A 19,269-nucleotide genomic window follows, 5' to 3' on the forward strand; every position below is an offset into this window, starting at 1 on the left:
AGTGAAAATTTTTCTAGTGAATTTACCATTGCTTTTAATTACCATCTTAAATCGTACTCTAAACAAACGGTATTCCCTTTTTTTTCCCAAGGACTGAGGGATGCATAACAAACTCAGATCAACCCAAAGCTCGCTCGTACGCAGGTGGATGGTTGAGCCATAGCAGTTAGCATAGAGCTATAAAAACGTTTGGTGGGTTAAGCTTTAACAGGGACTCAAAGCTCCACATCCATAAGCCTTGGATATAGCTTTAATGGAGTAACTCCTTATTAAGAGGGGAACTTCTTGTTACCGTTTGTTTAAATTTACAAGAATGAGTCTGTACATAGATGTGCTTTGAAATCTGTGCTTAATTAAAAGTTCTAACAATAACTTGTAAAGTGGGCGTGGCCCTGGAGAAAGCAACTCAGGGACCCCCCTAGGGACATAGACCCCGTCGTGGTCGTGCTTCTGGTCGATGTCATTGTCGTTGTTGTTATCATACTGTTAAATATGCAGCAACCGCTCTAAAATTGAAACTGGACAGTGACATGTAATTTAGGCAACAGTTTTTGAACAGAAATCTCATTCTTACTGGTTCCAATCTCAATCTCAATCTCACAGGTACACAAGAATCTAGACAGAAACTATTCTCTTTAGTAAACCTGCTTGTGTTTATGTAACGGAATCATGCTCTGAACTCATCTCATCGGGTTGAATACCAACAGTAAATTGGCTATTCATTTACCAGGCATTAAAGTTGAGTAAATCGTGGGCAGCCTTGCTCTTGCGTTTTCCCTCAAGAGTCATAACATCGAGATATACAGTACCTATTACTTCTGACAACTGTCACTTATTGCAAACCTCTTTTCTCATCTGCATAATTGAACAGTTGAAAAAATTACTTTTCATTTATTGGGTTTAAAAATAGAATACCACCCCAAAATTCTCTCACTAGATTTCTACCACCTCATTGCCACAAACCATATAATTACTTTTAACTGGTTTAAAACTTCAAAGCTTACCCTCAGTTAAAAAATTACAAAAGATTTAGATCAAAGTTCATGTAGCTTACCGAAACTGCAGAAAAGGGAATTGATGTTTCAGAGACCAGTGCAAGGCAATAATATATAAAAAAAACCCTCAGGTGGGGTCCCCAATTATTTAGGAAGTAAGGAACTTTTCTTTCATACAGTATATACAGAAACACATGAACAAAATTATTTAAGGTGTGTCCAAAGCCCACACGGACCATCTAGAGCTTCTCCACATTCTGGTCCAATAGTCAAACAGCATACAGCTTTATAACCTGGTCAATCAAGGCACGACAAACAGGGCAACCCCACTTCTTGGCTTTGATCTCGTTCAAACAAGACATGCATCCAACCATGTGGCCACAGGGAATGCATGCCCCCTCAATTGGAGCATCCAAACATATCACACATGATGATGAACCCCCATCATCATTTTTTTCACCTACTCTAGTAGGTACATTCTTGAAATTTGGGGATGACATTTCAACAGAAGTGGAACCAATTGATGGGTAACGAATAGGGCCATCACCCATAGTCTCATCAGCATTTGGTGGAGTTGATGGGATCGAACCTGGGGTGCGAATTGTTTGAGTTGCAGTAATGCCGTCGTGGTTCTGGGTTTGCAGACTTGAATTGCCTTCAGGGCTAGTAGTTTCACGCACTGGCCACTCAGAACTAGTTGGATTTGGAGCAGGTGCTTTTGATACATGCAAGCCGCTATGATTTGTGTTCACAAAGTTATTCCAATGAATGGATGAGCTTGCTTCTGAGCTTTGGTTGGCATCAAGAAGCGATGGTCTCTCCTGCATAGCAGACTGAATTGAGGCATTATTAGCCATTACCATTTCCAGATCTTCATCAGCTGGTGGTGCAGTGGCCTGAACTGGGGTCTGATTATTATGCAAAACTGCAGGATGCATTGCCTGAAATGTTCCAAACATTTATTCATTAAAAGGGAAAAAATCCCAATGCGTTCAAGTATCCTTACAGCCATCTATCAAACATGAGTCTCCATACAATAACCAAGTCAAATTTCACATATCTTGAGCAGAAATATGCTGAGTAATATGTTGAAGTTCCCATCCAGGTGAAAATTATTAAATTAGTCAGCTACTGCCCTTTATACCGATTCAGAAATTAAAAATCTGTGACTAGAGGGAACAAAAAACAGTGTAGTACTTTGGCAGGCTCGTTAGCAAGCTAGGATATGTATATCAGCAACCAATCTGCTCGTACAGCAGCTACATGACCATATTTCTATATCTTAAATCAATTAGTAAATATAGGCGCACAGGTGTGAACACACACACACATGTAAACATCAAATGTTACACCATTTTAGCCAAATTATGTTTGTGGAGGGATAAACAACTAAACAAGTCCAGCCAAGCTGAACTTTGAGCTGTCTGACCATGTAATGATTATTAGTTATTTATAACCTGCATGGGCCAGAGAGCCAAATAATTGAAGTATTGGGAAAATGTCAACTCTTAACGGTAACTTCAATAGGAAATTTCCAAAGAAAATTATGCTAGGGAATTGGTGAGGCTTCATGGGCATGGAATCATGAAAGGCCAATTAAAAAGTAAGTCATTCTGAGCTGAAACTGAATTCAAACCAGGGAAAGAATTAACTTAAGGCAGATGATAAAGAAGCAATGTCCTATTAGCCATTGAAAGGCCTCACTTGAAAAAAACAGAAAAAATGAAAGATCAATGTCCTTCATATCTTAAGCGAGGGAAACAAAATAATAGCGAGGGAGCATTTGGTTGTTTTTTTCCCCATAGATAAAGGTCTACTTGGGAAAACAATTGTTCTCAGATATTCTCAGACTATTTCACTACTATATAAAGATGATCTGAGATACTCTTAGCATCCAAACAGAGCCTTTAATCTGAAAATCCAAACCTGTGTTTGGGTGTGTATCGGCGTATCTTATATTCACTGTAAAATGTTCACAATTAAAGGTATAATTGCCCCTGGACTTTGCAGTTTTCGTTATCAGCTATGCCGCCACTGCAGTGTACGATTTTTACTGGCCAAGAAGTCACTTTGAAGTATAATATTGCCAAATCATTGCCGCTGAACCCAATAGTGAAGCTAGTGCAAAGGACACTTAGGTTAAGTCTATTTCATATTGGGTCATTTTAGTCATGTCACATGCCATTTAGGCCACAATACTAACTGTATGTAATAATTGTCACGCAGAACATCACAAATGGTAATATATAGTGTATGACCTCACTAAGGAATATTTCCATCACTTACCACAACATCCAGTCCCTTACGCCTGCTTATGGTTATAATGTTTCAGGTCATTTCTAGGATTATTATCTAGGGAACCTTATCAAGAGGAAAAACATCAATCTTTTAGACTATGGAAAGGGTGCTTCCACATTTACACTTAATGTAAGCAAATTACTTGAAGGAATTTGCTTTTGATGATAAAAGGTGGTAAAATTTTCTTTTCCAACAAAATTGTCTCATAATCATGTAAGTGTCATGTATGAGTTCTGCCTTTGCTCTGACATCAAATGGAAGAATAACATCCATAAGAAAAGTGTGCAAGGTACCTGTGAAATTCCTTTGCATGCATCACAAAACCGCTGAAGTTGCAGCTTGTCACTTTCACTCACTGGTGCAAACTTCATGCGTGTCTCTGAAAATGAAGCATGCTAATTGTCATTGAAACTGCTAATTCTCAAGCATTACATCATCATAAAAACAAAAAAAAAAAAAAAAGAAAAAAAGAAGATTCTACTACACCTGGCTGGGCAAGAGTACTAAGGATACATAATCTCTCCCAGCTTCTACTACACTTAGTGAAAGTGTTTTATCTCATCTCATCATTATAATTTTTTCAAATTTCCATGCAAAATATAATAACCAATTAACTTTTTCAAATCCCAAAACAATAATGATATTAAAAAATAATATTCTAACAATATTTTATTCAACTTTCAACTTTCATCTCAATTCATCTCATCTCAACTCACTATCCAAACCGCACCTTACTCTCTTATGCTGTTTCTTCTTGAATTCTCTTACTGCTAATATTCTTAGAGCAACTATTTATTAAGCTTTGCAGTTTCAGGATAGGTTCAAATAATTTAACAATCATTATACTTACGCCTATGCGTTCGAAATCTCCTCCTCTGCCTCCGCCTCCTGCCTCTTGAAACTATGCATGAACACGAAATTAAAGTAAGATCTAGACAGTAGAGAATGTGTGACATCAAATCAAAGATCCCAGAAGCAAAATTTCATCAATGAGAAATTACTGGTAGCTGTATTGTGTATTATCACTGAAGGATCAGAGCAGTGTAGATTGTGTTCTTCCAAATTGGCTTTCCATAATGCAATAACTGTACATGGTCGTGCATCCTGCTCACTCATCAGAAACACCATATAAGAAGACCATAAAAAATCCAGAGATCCATTAGTAAACAAAAGAGGCAAAACACGATAATGTGAGACACAGAAAATTTGCAACTATCAGTGCAAACAGGTATTAGGCCTATCACTTCAGAATAAAGTTAAATGGTTAAATCCAGAAATTTTACAATAAAACCATGAAGGTTAATATATTAGAAATTTTACAATAAAACCGTGAAGGCTAACATATTAGCAAGACTCAAATTAGGTATACTTAAATTGATTGATAGTACACAATAAAAAGTGAAAAAGGAGCAGAGGAAATGGTGCTTCATAAATTTCTGGGAACTTGCCCATCATTATAAGGGCATCTTAGACGGGTTTGATCATCTGCCCTGGTGTTGGCACCTCTTACTAGTAAAGGGAACTGACAAGTGGCAATCTATTACCATATAAATGCTGATGCAGTGCCTTCACAACAGAATGAGCTATGTCATCGACCATTTTTCATAAATTTTATTATTTATTCTTCTTTTTTATCTGAAACCTTTCGGTTTCTCAACTTTTCCCCTCTTCTTGCTGGAAAAAACCTTTCCTCTCATGTGATAAACTCTTCGGTTTCTAAGCCTTCTCATTAAAAAAACCTGTCCTCTACTCTTCAGATAATTGAAAGAAAACCCTTCAGTTTCTGCCCTGTGCATCGTGTGGGTTTACGACTAGTTGATAATACCAGACTAACTACAACATGGATGGATATGGAAGTGGCAGAACAAAGGCAGAATTGTGGACCAGAGTTGTATGTATATGAGATCCAGGAGGAAAAGCTACAGAGTGAGAGTAACATAAGAGTGAGATACCTTGCGGTTAGGAAAGAAATACCCATAAAATGGGGACATTTTGCAATTTATCAGTTTACAGTCAAAGAGCGGGAGGTAACAGCACATTGGAGAGAAATGTTAGCTCTAGAGATCATCTTACAAGAATAATTGAACAGCTTCATTTTTCCATAATTCTAATTCCAGGAAATGGGAGAGCAAAAAAGAACTCGAATAATTTAATAATGTTTATCTTTTACAACCATTATATTGAGCTTGAAAATTAAGTTCCTTAAACAAAGCCGAACCCAAAAGTAACTTTTAATTTGTGTTGAGGAAATAGAAGACCAAACATGAAAAATTCAGACACATGAATCCCAAGCACACCTAATGGGGTAAATAGGTATTTTAATAAATGTACGGCAGAATTTGCAACCCAATAAATCAAAATATTTAAACGACATATATCAAATCAAAATCTAAGCAATAAAAACAAGGAACACAAAAATTTTGTTCACGAATTGAAAACTTTTGAAGAACTCTTCAAAAGGAAAAGCACTCTAGATATTCAGCCACCACCTATAAATCCACCATAAAAGTAATGACTACAATAAATTTTAGACAATCGCAAAGCCTTTGACTCTAAACCTGACTAGCAATTCTCATGAGTGACCTAGTCAATTTCTGCATCAAGGGCAGCTCCAGAGGTATTTTCTATAACAAACAAACTTGTTAGACCTAGTGTTGCTTCAACAACAGCACTAACAAGCTCACCAACTCTCAAAGAAACCAATGATTAAAGATCAAAGGGTGACGGTTGTGTATAGCGAGAGAACTATTTGGCTATACTGCTCAATATCCCATAGTGTTCTTTTTTTTTTGACCAAAAAAAGGGGGGGGGGGGATTTTGGAAATAATGCCCAAGACCTTAGACAATCATGCATCATTAACTATTCAGAGGTAGGGCTCAAATTAGAGTCAAACTGGGAATTGGAAACCTTGCTTAAATCAAACTTGGGCATGCCTGAGACATCTCACGGGCATTCTAGCGAGTTAGCTCACTTGACTGAAACATCTGACAATTTTTAGAGAGCAAGTTTGCTTGACCGCTACAAATGTAATTCTTGCTTGACCGAACATCGCACGAGTCTGGTGAACTCATTGTGACTTGAAATTTTGTTTGCAATTTCGAACCAAACTCTTCTTAAAGCAGTTACAACTAAATTGGACTAATTGTTTTCATTAGAATATGCCAATGCAATAATTTTACATTAACAATATGAACTTACAAAAGACAAAGGTGATGTGAAGTGATACCATGTGTTAAAAGTTTTGAAGCATTGAGTTGATCTAGAGCTTAAGAAATTATTTACAAAAATTCCTGTAGCAAAGCCTAAACCAATCATATATGAATCAAATTCCTTGGCAGAATGATTAATAAAATTTATTATACCTGCAAACTAAGGTATATGGAAAGCTCCAACTTGGAAGGCATTGTAGGATTACGTGAACCACAGGGTAGAACAACAACCCAACTGAAAGAAATACAATAATAACAGGCATAGAGGCGTTAAGAGTTGTGAGAATAATTTCCTATAGATAACCTGAAGAAAACAGGGTGGAATAAAAATTGCATCAATCCAAGCCTAGCCATCCAATGATATTACTATGTATTAAGACAACTTGTCATAATAGTAAACAGGGTCAGGAGAGGGGGACATTCGAGATAAATGAGCACAGAAAAATAAGAAAAAAGGACCAAATTTTTCCATGAAACCTACACATTTCGCGAGAGTAATTGAGGTGCCAATACTTCAAGAAAACCTGGCCCGTAAAGCTCCCGCAGCCAACCAGAGAATAAGCAAATATGGCCCTACAGATCAACATAAAAGTACATGCTTAGAGATTAGAAGAAGGAAAGGAAAATTCTTGCCAACACTGAATTCATATAATACTAGAATGAAATTACAGCACAATTTTAAGTTGACCTCAATAGTGCGGACTACATCATTGTGCCCCTTGGCCCTAGCAACATCAAGAGGAGTTTGATAATCATCATTCATCAACAGCGCATTTGCTGAAATTTTTAGAGAAATGATCTATCACTTTAGCGTACCGAATGTGGAAGGAAACATCATATTTCTCAGTCTAAAGTAATATTAGATGGTAGATGCAATTTCACAGTATAACTCACCTCCATGCAAAAGTAGTAACTTCACAGTATTTTCAAGGCCTCTTTCAGCTGCGTGATGTAAAGGGGTCCCAGCATGACGACCTACAGCACATTAAAAAATGACGGATGAAGTGAACTCATAACGAATCTGGTGCATTTGCGCCCGCACCGACACACATGCATACATCTACATGTATATAAATAGAGCAATGCTACATACAGTCGTGGAATTGCAAACGCCGCGCAATCACTTTGAAAAAGAGGGGGGTCCACGATTAAAAAGTTAGTTTTTTTTTCATGTGGGTTCCATATTAATTCATTTTTTTCAAAGCGACTGCACGCCGCTTGCACAACCACGACTGCAAATATCATTTCTCATATAAATATCTATAATTAAGAAACGCAAGCACGGGCTATTAAGCACTAAAGATGTCTTCTTCTTTTTTTCCCCACATAAATTAAGGTTAAACGTAGGAAAACTAGCACTTTTCAACCAAATTTTCTTGCATGGTAGCAAAAACAGTAACATAACAAAAAGGAACATATGAGATAAAAAAAAAAAACTAGGCATAGTTCTCTCATACGGTTAGAACCCAAAATACCATTTCTTTCAAGCTTCATTAAACATCGCTTTCTTCGTCTATCAAATGTAATCAACATAAATAAAACTAAAAAGAATAAAATAAAATTGCATTATTTCAACGAAGAAAGCGCCTATACATCACAAAAAGAAAAAAGAAAAAATAAATAAAGATACCGGGCCGATACGCATTGACATTGGCACCGAGCTCTATCAAAGTTTTTGCAACATTATGAAGCTCCGGATTCAAACACGCGACAATCAAAGGGGTTTTTCCCTTCCAGTCAATCCACTGAACCAAAGACCACAACAATCAGTGCCGGTTACATATATTTTCCAAAATTACCACCGATAACGATGAAAACTATGATCGAATTGTTTTGTTTCTGAGGAAGTACCTCGAGGCCTGCACCTTCTCTGCAAAGGGCTTTGACGCCCTCAGCGTTGCCACAACTGACTTGCTGGTAGAGTAGCTCATCCTTGGATTGCTTTTGTCCCATTTTTAAAACAACAGCGTGAAATCCCCACGTTTGAAGGAAAGCCAAAACAACAGCGTGAGATCCCCACGTTTGAAGGAAAACCAAATAGAGTTTCCAGGAAAGTTGGGAACTTTATCCTGGGAAAGTAAACGGATCCTGAAGTACAGACGAGAGAATTAACGACACGCTAAGGAGTCCCACCGAAGACTTCTACAGAATAAAATGTTTTTTAAAATTCTTAAATATTTATTTTTTAAAAAATTAAAAATTTATTACAATGGGTTTAGGACACGTCAGAGATTGGTGGGTAGTTATCTGGTGTTATTGAGTGGTTCGAACTTCGTTTCATGGGGCCTATGCCAAGTTGGGTTCATCTCAGCCTTTCACTTCTCTAATTAATTAATGCATGTCTTTTCAATATTGGTGTTGTCACCGACTTTTTAATATTTCATAATTATTTCATTGCTTATAAATTTAGGGACAATTTCTATAAAAAGAGTTTTTTTTTTTTTTAAATAAAAAATAAAGAAATAAAACGTGGAAGATACATGCATTGACCCCGAAAATTCAAGAGGTCAGGGATGCAATTAAACGATACTGCCATTATTTGCTGCTCAATACGATACGCATACTTCAGTCTTGGATAAAACAACACGAACAGGATTTACAATGGCATTGTGAAAATCCTAGGAAGTTCATCTATTGTACAACCTTGATGGTAAACACCGGCTATCAAAATTAGTATATTGGGGGATAAATTAAAGAATAAAATGAGTGAAAGAATTACAGTTAAGCTGTGCCATTCTTCTCAAAGAAAGTCTTCCTAATTTTTTCTGAACATGGATATGTTTAAACCCTGTGGATACTTAATGCTGCTAATCCAAGGCAGTTCACCACATATATGGCAGGAGCTGAAACTATGTTTCGGAAGATGCTGATGCCTCATTATTTTCATCAGCAGGTGCTGAAGTGCTGGATGATGCGTCATCAGCAGGTGCCTGAGTGCAAGATGATCCTTCATCAGCAGGTGCTGAAGTGCTAGATGATCCCGTCAAAGCAGGGCTTGCTGTTGGTGGACTGTATCTCCTAAGTACTCTATCTTTGTTTTTACTCCACCATTCCTCCGCCTGGTGTTCGTCAAATCTTCTTTTACTGCAAAAAGGTTTGAAGTCATTAATATGCATCGCATTAACTTCAGCAATTTGCCCTTTTGTTTTTCAAATGGTGCGTAAACACAGGCTCAGACAAATATGAGCAATACCTTGCCGAACGGAGCTATGTCTGGATTGATCATATATCCAACACCAACAATTATATGCTCAAACAAAAGCCTAATACATGACAACCACGTCCACGTGACAGGTAAAAAAAATGTTCAAAATAATTTTTAGTTTTGGATGTCTAGCTTACGCGGCAGAGAAACTTCTAGCTTACATGGTAGAGACATGCACACGCAGAGGGTCTAGATGCATAAATATATACAAGCACGAATGTAGGCATGCGGGTAAAGACTCGCACATTCTATGTAAAACTAAATTATTATCATTATTTTTGTTCGATGAAGTATTTACTAGTGTACCTGAATCTCACTCGGTGGAAAATCTTTGCACCATTTTGACGTAGAAGAACAGTAACATAGACACCGGGTTCAATTTGTTCAGTAACTTCTTTTTCTCCATTCCTCATTGTTGAAGGTTCAAATCTTGAGCCAGTATTTGAGCTTTGGTGAGATAGAGCACCAATTGTATTAGAAGTCGATGATCTGTTATTCTCCTGGAGAGTATTTCTCCCACCCGCAGACAAGTCCATAACTCTTGCAATATCTATGCTGTCTTGCATCCTTTTTTCTTGTATTTTAGAAGACTCATTGACTGAGGATGTTTTATGAGATGCATATTGTTGGTCAGACTCTAAGCTTATGGGCAGGGAGGAAGATATATCAGATGTTGCAGTTGTGGTTAGAAAAACTTCAACTTGAGAATGAATTGCTTTAAATGTTTCATCGTCAGAAACATATGGAGGCACCTTCTCTATCACTTCGTTTAACTGAAATCACGAAGTGCAGCATGAGCAGAATGATTTAGTAATAAGTAAGTCAACATGATAGGGAAATGCAATTATCATCTCATTTGGTTTTCTGTCATCAACAATGATTCATGCCAGTCAGATTTTGCAAATAAACCATGCACAATAACCAGGCCAATTTGCTTACTGTATGCAATACCTGTATTTGATAGATTTTAGATATATAATATACATTTGGGCCAGAGCATTTGATAGTGTTAAATTGCTAGTTTAGACTATATTACTATTGTTTGTTTTCTGGAATTTCATGTTGCAAGATTGTATAATATCAATCGATATGCGCAGCGAACACTTCCATTTTTACCATCTCTGTTCCATGAGGGGAGGGAGCTAATAAGAACACCAGTTGTGTATATTATTAAGATATTAAGACTACAAAGTTTGGCTCTGATTGTATTGAAGAATTGTGTGCATCTAGAACTTTTCCTTCCTCTCCTGTTTTTTTTCCTTTTTCCCTTTCTTTTAAATACTCCCTGTCTTGTGCTTCACCCCTTTTGGTGCCCTTCATTAATTTTTACTCATTTGTAGCTTGTTAGCAAAAAAGATAAGCTAAAAAGAAAAACTTTCAAGATTTTTTATTAAATATATTTATCAACAAAGAGAAGGATTTCCATATTCACATGTGTCAGAGAACATTGAACCTTTTTAGTGATTTTTTCAATACTTGAGTTTTCCAGCTGTTGTTAACTACGAAGTGGAAAAGGCAGACAAATCCATGTTTTACTGAATTTTCCAATAATATGCAAACTTCCCATCATATAGGAAATCATGCTCATAACTTCTTTTTTTTAATTACAACTGGGCCACCCTGGAACATACCCATCAATCTGAATGAGAAATGGTATTCAGCAATTAAAATACCTGTTCTGCAATAGACTTGACAATTTCTCTTGCTACCCTACACTTGGAAGCTTCCTCTTTAGCTAATGATGCAGCTTGTTTAGCATTTCTGTGCAAATTCTTAAGCTCCAGGTCTTGCATGTCACACTTTTGCTTCAAATATTTAACCTGAAGTGAAGGAGATTATGGGACAGAATTGTAAAACTATATCTGAGGGACAACCTCACAATTTATACCAATAAAGTAATAGAAGGATGCAAAGAAGAATGTTATAATTGCAAAAGGAACATAATTTGTACTTGGTTTTGCAACTTTGACACTTCTTGATTCAGGAGTTCGTTTGTCTTCCTGAGACCATCAATAAGACTCCTAGAAAATGTGGGGGTGGGAGAGCGTGGAGGGCTCGGTTTCCTCAAGTATGGTGAAGCAGGTCTTGAGTTAATAGTGGGATTAGATGATGATGGCATTACAGGCTTTAGAGCATTTTGAAGAGCACCGATCGAACTTGGAAATGCAATATCTTTCAGTTGTAAGAGTGATGGAGCTTGAGAAACCCGGCCTACAGAAGGAGAACCAGATCTACTCCCAGGCTTTTCTGACTTGATCTCAAGATATTTGATAGGTTCTGAAGTGGGAGATAGCAAAATCCTTGAAGACCTCACCTCTCCCCTATCTAATTTTTCCCTGGAATCTATAGAACGGCGAGGGGTTGTAATTTTTCTACTTATGTTAGATGTGTTACCAGTCTCAGCAGTCTTAAGTTTTGCATAGCAAGCATCACATACACGATGGGGTTTGCCAGGAGTTGGAGCCAAAGCTGCTTTCAATGCTTTTCTGGAACTACAAGCATGACAATGCACCAGTCCACAATTATAGCAGTTGTGCCTCTTTCTAGTAAAACCAAATGCTTGCCGGCAACCAGAACAAACTGATTGGTCTGCTCCAGATACCCATTTATGGATGCATATACTTGAAGTAAAATTTGAGCCACAATATATATTCTTTACATGCCTATCTTTTAAGGCTTCCACTAATGTTGGATATTTGCGGTCTTCCTTGTCCCCATGTCCCAATCTTCCATTGGCACCTTTACCCCAAGTGTATACTTCACTTCTAGATGTCAGAACAGCAACATGATATGCCCCACAAGCTATTTCTTCAACAAATTCACCAACTAGTTTATCTTGTACCAAGCAAGGTACCTTTCCATCAGAGCTTGGATTGCCTAGCTGACCATATACAGTGGCACCCATTGTAAACACGTGGCCTGATGTAGTGAGGGCAACCGTCAGTGTGTGTCCGCATGCAAGCTGGTGGAAGTTATAGTCAATAAGTGAAGAGACACAGGTGGGGACAAGATAAGCTTCCTTGCTTCCATGGCCCAAACGATGTTTGTCACCGTCACCCCAGGTGAACAACTTTTTAGATGAAACATTTGAACCAGACTGGCCCACAACCTCTACAATGGCTGCAGTATGCCATACTCCACATGCAACCTTAGTAGTCTTTAGTCCACTCAATGCTTGGACCTCCTTTGGATATGAAATGCTCTTGCGATCTCCATGTCCCAAAACACCATATGTACCATCACCAAATGTGAACAATTTTCCATTGGAAGTTGCCAATGCTGAATGCCATGTGCCACATGCAACAGATAAAACCTGAAGTCCTTCTAAAGGGCCAGCAACCCTTTTAGGTATCCAATGGCTAACATCTGTGCCATGACCAAGAAGTCCGGCATTATGGGTACCATCACCCCAAGTAAATAAATCACCAGATGTAGATACAGCACATGTATGATACTCTCCGCATGCAACATAATCTACATTAGTAACTGCTAGGAACTCAACAAGATGAGGGTGACTAAAGTCTTTATCAATCCCATGACCAAGTCTTCCTCCAGAATCCTCCCCCCAGGTAAAAACCTCGCCCTGCCTTGTTACGAGGGCAACATGCCGCACACCACAAGCAATCTGGTGAACATCAAGAACAACATCAGACTCCAAGGACTTAGGAGTCAGCACATCAGTTTTTGAAGGAATTGGGTTCACAGAGCCATCAGGTAAAATCCCATCGCACAATACCTCTCCCCATACATAAATATCACCCAACAATTCTATGTCATCTGGTCCAGATCCTCCACTAGAACAGCTAGGAGTGCTGGAAACACTAAAGCGGATGCCATCTCCAGAACTTGTTCTTAGTTGCATATTTGGATGTACTGAAACCACATCTGAGCTTGGTGAATTCAATGGAGATTCACAAGAATTCCACTCAATAGATGCCCTGCTTCGAGCAATATTTGAAGCGAAGTCTAGAGTTGCAGCAGAAGGACGACCATCCTGAATAAAGTCATCGTTTTTATTGAGCTAAAATACAAACAAAAGAACTAAATTAGATGTTAAAGAACTAAATTAGATGTTCTGACAAAATGTCTACACGAAACAAATGTTCAAAATAGTTGAGCCAACAATGTGTTGTATACATTCCTCACATTCATGTCAAGATTGTTGCATAAAATGCATGTATTATGCAAAATAAATCATCAAACAAAATTAATATGTCAATCAGTATATAATATTAGATGTTTTTTCTTTAGTACCTTATTTCAGTCGGCCTCGGCTATTATCTTTAATGGAACTAATAAACATGATTTTCTTGTTTCTTTTTCTAGTTCCTGACTTGTAATTAGGTTCAGTATTTGTATACTTCTTGTGTACTTAAAAAAAAAAAACACTTAATTGTGTAAATTTATTTAATTTATTTTTCTTGCGTAAAATTGCATTGACCTGCCTTGAGGTTTCACGAAACTATATTCTTACTTATTTCAAGTTAAACACCAGACTCCAATGAATAAGAAAACATTATACATCAATGATCCTCAAACCATTAAAAATCAAGCCTTTCAACTTGTTTTCATGGTTTACACATAAAAAAGCAATGAGGAAGACTTTTTTTCTGCAATCATTGTAATTGCCCATTTATTTCAACTTTTATATCCTAATTGCAAAAAAGATGTTCTCTCTCAGGGGAAGCAAAAATGCTTAAGAAAACTCAATCTAATTTTATTAAAAAAAAAAAAGAAAGAAGAAGAATTCAAAACTTCAAAACTAAATGAGGAGCATTGTGTTTGTGAGAGAACAGTGTATTAAGCCCTCTTCAAAAATCTAGACCCTCAAGGGTCAGTGTAATGGTTGCTAAGAACAAATTAGTTGCCATTGAACTCGTAAAGGTAACAATGGTATTTGTTGTTTAAGTGAATTTCTATTTATTTTTATATTATCAATAGATTCCGTTAGTTTATTTAATGGTTGTAATTTCACAAAACCTCAAGAAGGGTCAATGCAATGTTCCTTTTTTGGGGTGGGGGGAGGAGGAATCACAGATCTAGAGTATATAATCTAGGATTTGGTTTCAAGTGTCATCAACTTGCCTCACAAAATTCAGTTTCTTGTCTACCAGAACATTGAAGTCAAGTAACAAAGCATACTAATTCTTGAAGATTACCAACTAGATTGCTTGATGCAGGGTGCGTGTCCATCAGGAGCATAAAAGGGTTAGAGGACAAGAATGGCTTGAAAGTGGAAGAAAATCGCACAAGAATTGGTCAACATAAGACTTTGCTCAACCCTAGCCTGATGTTCGGTTGAACAAGAACCAACCAGATAGCTCACTCGAGACCTCACTCGAGTCTCAATTGAGCGAACATGGCTGGATTGATTTTATTCTGAAAGAGTTGTAATTCAGTTAAGAGTTTATTTGAGTATTTCAGATATTTAGGACAAGTACATAAGGGGAAAACAAGAGGTAACACCTAGCTAGGAGAAAGATAATTAGGACTTCTATGGACAAGATAATTGCTATTAAGATTTTGAAATTATATAGATTAGCCTTAATCTAGGGTTTGACTAGGACTAATTTTCGAGTTCTTTTTTATTTTGAAGTCTTCAATTGTGAGCCTATAAAAAGGTAAGCCTAGGGTCATTTCGAAGGTTGTTGATTATTATTGTTATTATTGTTGTTGTTATTTGATATTTATGATTATACTCTAGAAAAATTTTCCCTATGCATCTTAGAATGAGTGCTTTAAGATTTATTGAAGAGTTTCTTCATTTTCCTGAAGCAGATCTTGTGTTTTATCTATTTCGTTGAATTTGTAGCATCAAAATTTGATCTGTACACTGCATCATTGCTTATTAACTGTTGATTCATGGATATCATATGTCACTTGCAAATGTATATAAGCTTCAATGTTTGAGAATCTGACCTCCCAACAAATTGGTTTCAACTAGAATAATATTACTATTTTTTTATAAGTAACAAGAATAATATTACTATAATTTCCAAGAATAATAAGAGATGGACCCAACTTTCAAGCAGATGTTCAGCTACTCTTTTAACTTTTTCAAATATTTTTCTGATTACTTTCTTTTAAAGTCAGGCTATTTTCAAAACCTACACTGAGACCAATTATGCTCTTCTTTGAAAAACTCATAAAGAAACACATCACTATTAAGTGCAAGGCATGAATATTTCCATATTAATAGATTGCAAAAGTACAAACATTACGTCCACAAGGTAAAGAAAATCATACAGAGTACATATTGAAGAAAAAAAAAATTTACTGCTCATGTATGGAACTCTGTTGAATGGGAACTCACATCTGGAATATCACTTCTAGTCCGTCTACTATGCTGTTGTCCAGCAGAAATTAATGCCTTAAGGCCTGCAAACCATACCTCTGCCTCAGCTTTGTCTTTGCAAATCTATAAATATGAAAAGTCACGGATCTGCATTAAAACTTCTCATCCAACTGAAATAAAACAAATCAAAATAAATAATTGATTGTTACTAACCAGATCCAGTGATCGTTCGCCGTTATTATATAGAAGTGAAAATGACAAGTAATCCTTCTCAGGGCGCAAATATCGTCTAAAAACAGCCTGTAAAAAGTTGCACATAGAAGTTAGTTCATCCCAGCTTTGGGAAACAAAATTCTCCATGAATTATTTCTAAAGAAATGATTTGGTGAATTATGAGAGTTCATCCCAGCTTTGGGAAACAAAATTCTCCACGCATTATTTCTAAAGAAATGATTTGGTGAATTATGACTGTATATGATCACTCAATGTGAAATATAACTCTTTAACTCACAGTTCTCTGTCCAGGAATAATCCGTGAAACGGAAGATAATGTCAGAATCCTTTCTTCTCCATGTGAGTACCAGATAAGTGTTGCTTCATCCTGTTAATACAACTAATTCATACACAGTACACTGGAGAGATACATCATGACTATCCATAGTACTGGATAAATGAAGCTTATGCACAGAGAACATATGCACACGTCTCAGTATAACTATCCAAGAAACCTACTGTTGTCTGCATACATACAGCATCTCATAAACAGAATACATAGACTAGCAGTTAGCATAAATTATATTGAAGTCATCGTCAAGCAAACATCTTGCTCCAATACATAATATACCCTCAGCCCACCTTAAAAAGGGTGGTCTATCCGATAACAATCTTATCATTTTTACTTTTATTTTCCATCTGAAAGTAGCTTATACATGCACGGGATATCATGTCCAGAATGAAGAATTTTAAAAACATGAAACAACATCCACAACCATTGAAAATACTCACCGTAGAAATTCGGAATGGACAGAACTTAGGCTTTCCTTTCCGGCTATACTTTATTAACTGAGTACCTTTTTTCAAAGCAATGAGCGCCTTCAAAAGAGGTGAAAAAAATTAAAATACAAAAATAGTTAAAAGACTGAGAAATCCCATGCTTTATTAAAATTGTGACTTCCAAAAATCACTTGTTTTAACAGCTCTACATTAGTGAAACAGCAAGCTGTAAGCCAAGTTAGTAGTGGGACATCAAATACACACAAAATATTCCTAAGGGATAGTCATTGATCACATACGTAGGACCCTCTATTAATAATTTACTCTGTCTTGGTAAGTAAAAGAAATAAAAAAAAATCAGTAAAATAATAATTTCAGAAGTATTTTTATTGTTGACCTTTGCTAATCCATTACAGAAGTAGGAGATGTTGTCATTTCCAAATGGTAGATCTCCCAAATTATTTTTCCATTGCATTTATGTGTGGGCTGTTAACCTTTTTAGTCTGATTATAAATCTAAGAAGGTTTTCGTTCTTCCATTTTTCATCTCTGGTTCATAGTCAAGCTATAATTACTTCATCCCCATCAATTGTAATTCTTAGCTGCATCATGGTCAATGTTGTATTACAATTAGGAAAGTAACAATTCCACTGTACATATGGTTGGCCTACATATACAATCCTTATATCTTGGTTCCTGTACTTCCTTTAACCATACAATATTCACCGTAGATGAGTTAAATTCAAATAAATTCTATAAGTTCTAATGACTTTTAAGAAAAAATGCATCTGCATACTCTATGCGGACTTAAATTTGACTAATCTTCACATCTTAAGAATGAAGATCTAAAAGGTATTTTTGAAAATATATTCCAAAACTCAATCCTTGCTGGAAAAATTTACCTTGCAGCCAGGGTTTCATTCAACCTGCCTTGCCTTGATTGCCTAAGGAAAGAAACTGTCCAGTACTTTCATATCCTCTTACCTTTTGCGTTTTCGTTTCCAGTATCCTTTTGTTTTGGCTTGTGCGTATTAAACTAGTATCATCTAGAAATTTGATCCTGGGTGTGTCTTGCTATTCATTTAAAAGCCCTTTGACCACATATTTATTCAAGCCCAACATACACCGTCAAAATCTTCCGTCATGAGCATAATTTGATGCTAATAAAAACTACGACATGAAAGACATTCGATCCAGAGTACTATTTTCTCAATCACTAATTGACACCCCTACAACAAAACACCTAAAAAACAACAAGTTATGAAATTCATTAATGTTTCACAACACCTTTGTTACTTGATACAATAAATTGGGGAAGAGAACCACTCCCTCAAATTTCTCTTAAACCAAACAGAAGACTTGTGAAAAAGATAAAAATAATATGGGGTGAGTGAAGGAAACTGACTTGCTCAATGTCTCGCTCATGTTTCCCATGGCTAGCAGGATCTGCCATTCCATCTGAAAAGACCGTTAGGAAGGCGACGAGGACGAAGCTTAAGCGATAACTGCATCAGGCGATAATGCGGCGGCGACTTGCGTGCCCCAGTCTTCATAGATGCATATGTTTTCTTCTCCTGCTTTGGCCTCTCATCAAAATTACCCACTCCCTCAAAATCAAGATTTCCAAATGAGGAACAAATGGAAAAATGAAACCACCAGTAGAGATTCAAATCTCAAAGATCACCGACTGATTCAAACGTAGTATCTTGTCGATCCGTCAAAAAATGGATGAGCAATGCATGATTTTATCAGCAGATAGGTGTATGATCTCCGATAGATTGAGCGGTTTGGGCGTGCAAAAGGAACATGAACCCAATGCAATCGGGGGAGAGAGGGAGGGAGAGAGAGAGAGGAAGAAAAGGCGAAATTAGAGGGAAGTAAGCGGTCAGGTTGATGAAGCCATGATGGCGGTTTGCAGCTCAAAAGAAACTGGGCCTAGACATTGGCGCGCTTCTGTATCTGCTGCCACGTCACCAACTCATCAAATTTCTTTTTAAAAGAAAACATGTTAAATATGTGTACGAGAAAATTTTCAAATCGGTCTATCTATTTTTTTTTCCAAATAACAGTTTTTAATGAGAAAATGTTACAAATGAGTCCCATTTTATTAACACTGTAACCGCACATAGACTAATCTTTGATCCCATTAGAAATCCTTCTTCCCCCTTCTCTAAGTGATTCTTGTTTTGTGGACCCTCCTTCCCTCCTCTTGCAACCACCTCGCACCGACGTTGAGCTGAACCCCTCACCTGCGGACCCTCCTCCCCTCAAGCA

The 19,269-nt window shown here is 36.9% G+C and overlaps 2 protein-coding genes across 3 annotated transcripts; both read right to left on the reverse strand.

Moving 5' to 3' along the window:
- Nucleotides 1-1,108: 1,108 nt before the first annotated feature.
- On the reverse strand, nt 1,109-8,646 carry LOC122300673 (putative E3 ubiquitin-protein ligase XBAT35). The gene is made up of 10 exons (XM_043111490.1): nt 8,355-8,646; nt 8,134-8,248; nt 7,398-7,478; nt 7,192-7,280; nt 6,985-7,076; nt 6,657-6,738; nt 4,295-4,397; nt 4,144-4,194; nt 3,587-3,672; nt 1,109-1,936 (listed from the first exon to the last, which is right to left on the reverse strand). Exons 1-10 carry the CDS (start codon nt 8,454-8,456, stop codon nt 1,265-1,267), a joined length of 1,473 nt encoding a protein of 490 aa, XP_042967424.1. The 5' UTR covers nt 8,457-8,646; the 3' UTR covers nt 1,109-1,264.
- Nucleotides 8,647-9,017: 371 nt separating this feature from the next.
- LOC122300675 (PH, RCC1 and FYVE domains-containing protein 1-like) lies at nt 9,018-19,214 on the reverse strand. Of its 2 annotated transcripts, none has more exons than XM_043111494.1 (9): nt 18,401-19,214; nt 17,009-17,095; nt 16,515-16,604; nt 16,217-16,303; nt 16,022-16,126; nt 11,660-13,702; nt 11,382-11,528; nt 10,015-10,481; nt 9,018-9,587 (listed from the first exon to the last, which is right to left on the reverse strand). In XM_043111494.1, exons 1-9 carry the CDS (start codon nt 18,446-18,448, stop codon nt 9,353-9,355), a joined length of 3,309 nt encoding a protein of 1,102 aa, XP_042967428.1. In that variant the 5' UTR covers nt 18,449-19,214; the 3' UTR covers nt 9,018-9,352. The 2 variants fall into 2 exon arrangements, with proteins under 2 accessions (XP_042967428.1, XP_042967427.1); XM_043111493.1 differs by having other exon boundaries at nt 11,660-13,729; nt 18,401-19,212.
- Nucleotides 19,215-19,269: the final 55 nt, after the last annotated feature.

Source organism: Carya illinoinensis, chromosome 2 (assembly GCF_018687715.1).
Source record: "Carya illinoinensis cultivar Pawnee chromosome 2, C.illinoinensisPawnee_v1, whole genome shotgun sequence".
Taxonomy (NCBI): Eukaryota; Viridiplantae; Streptophyta; class Magnoliopsida; order Fagales; family Juglandaceae; genus Carya; species Carya illinoinensis.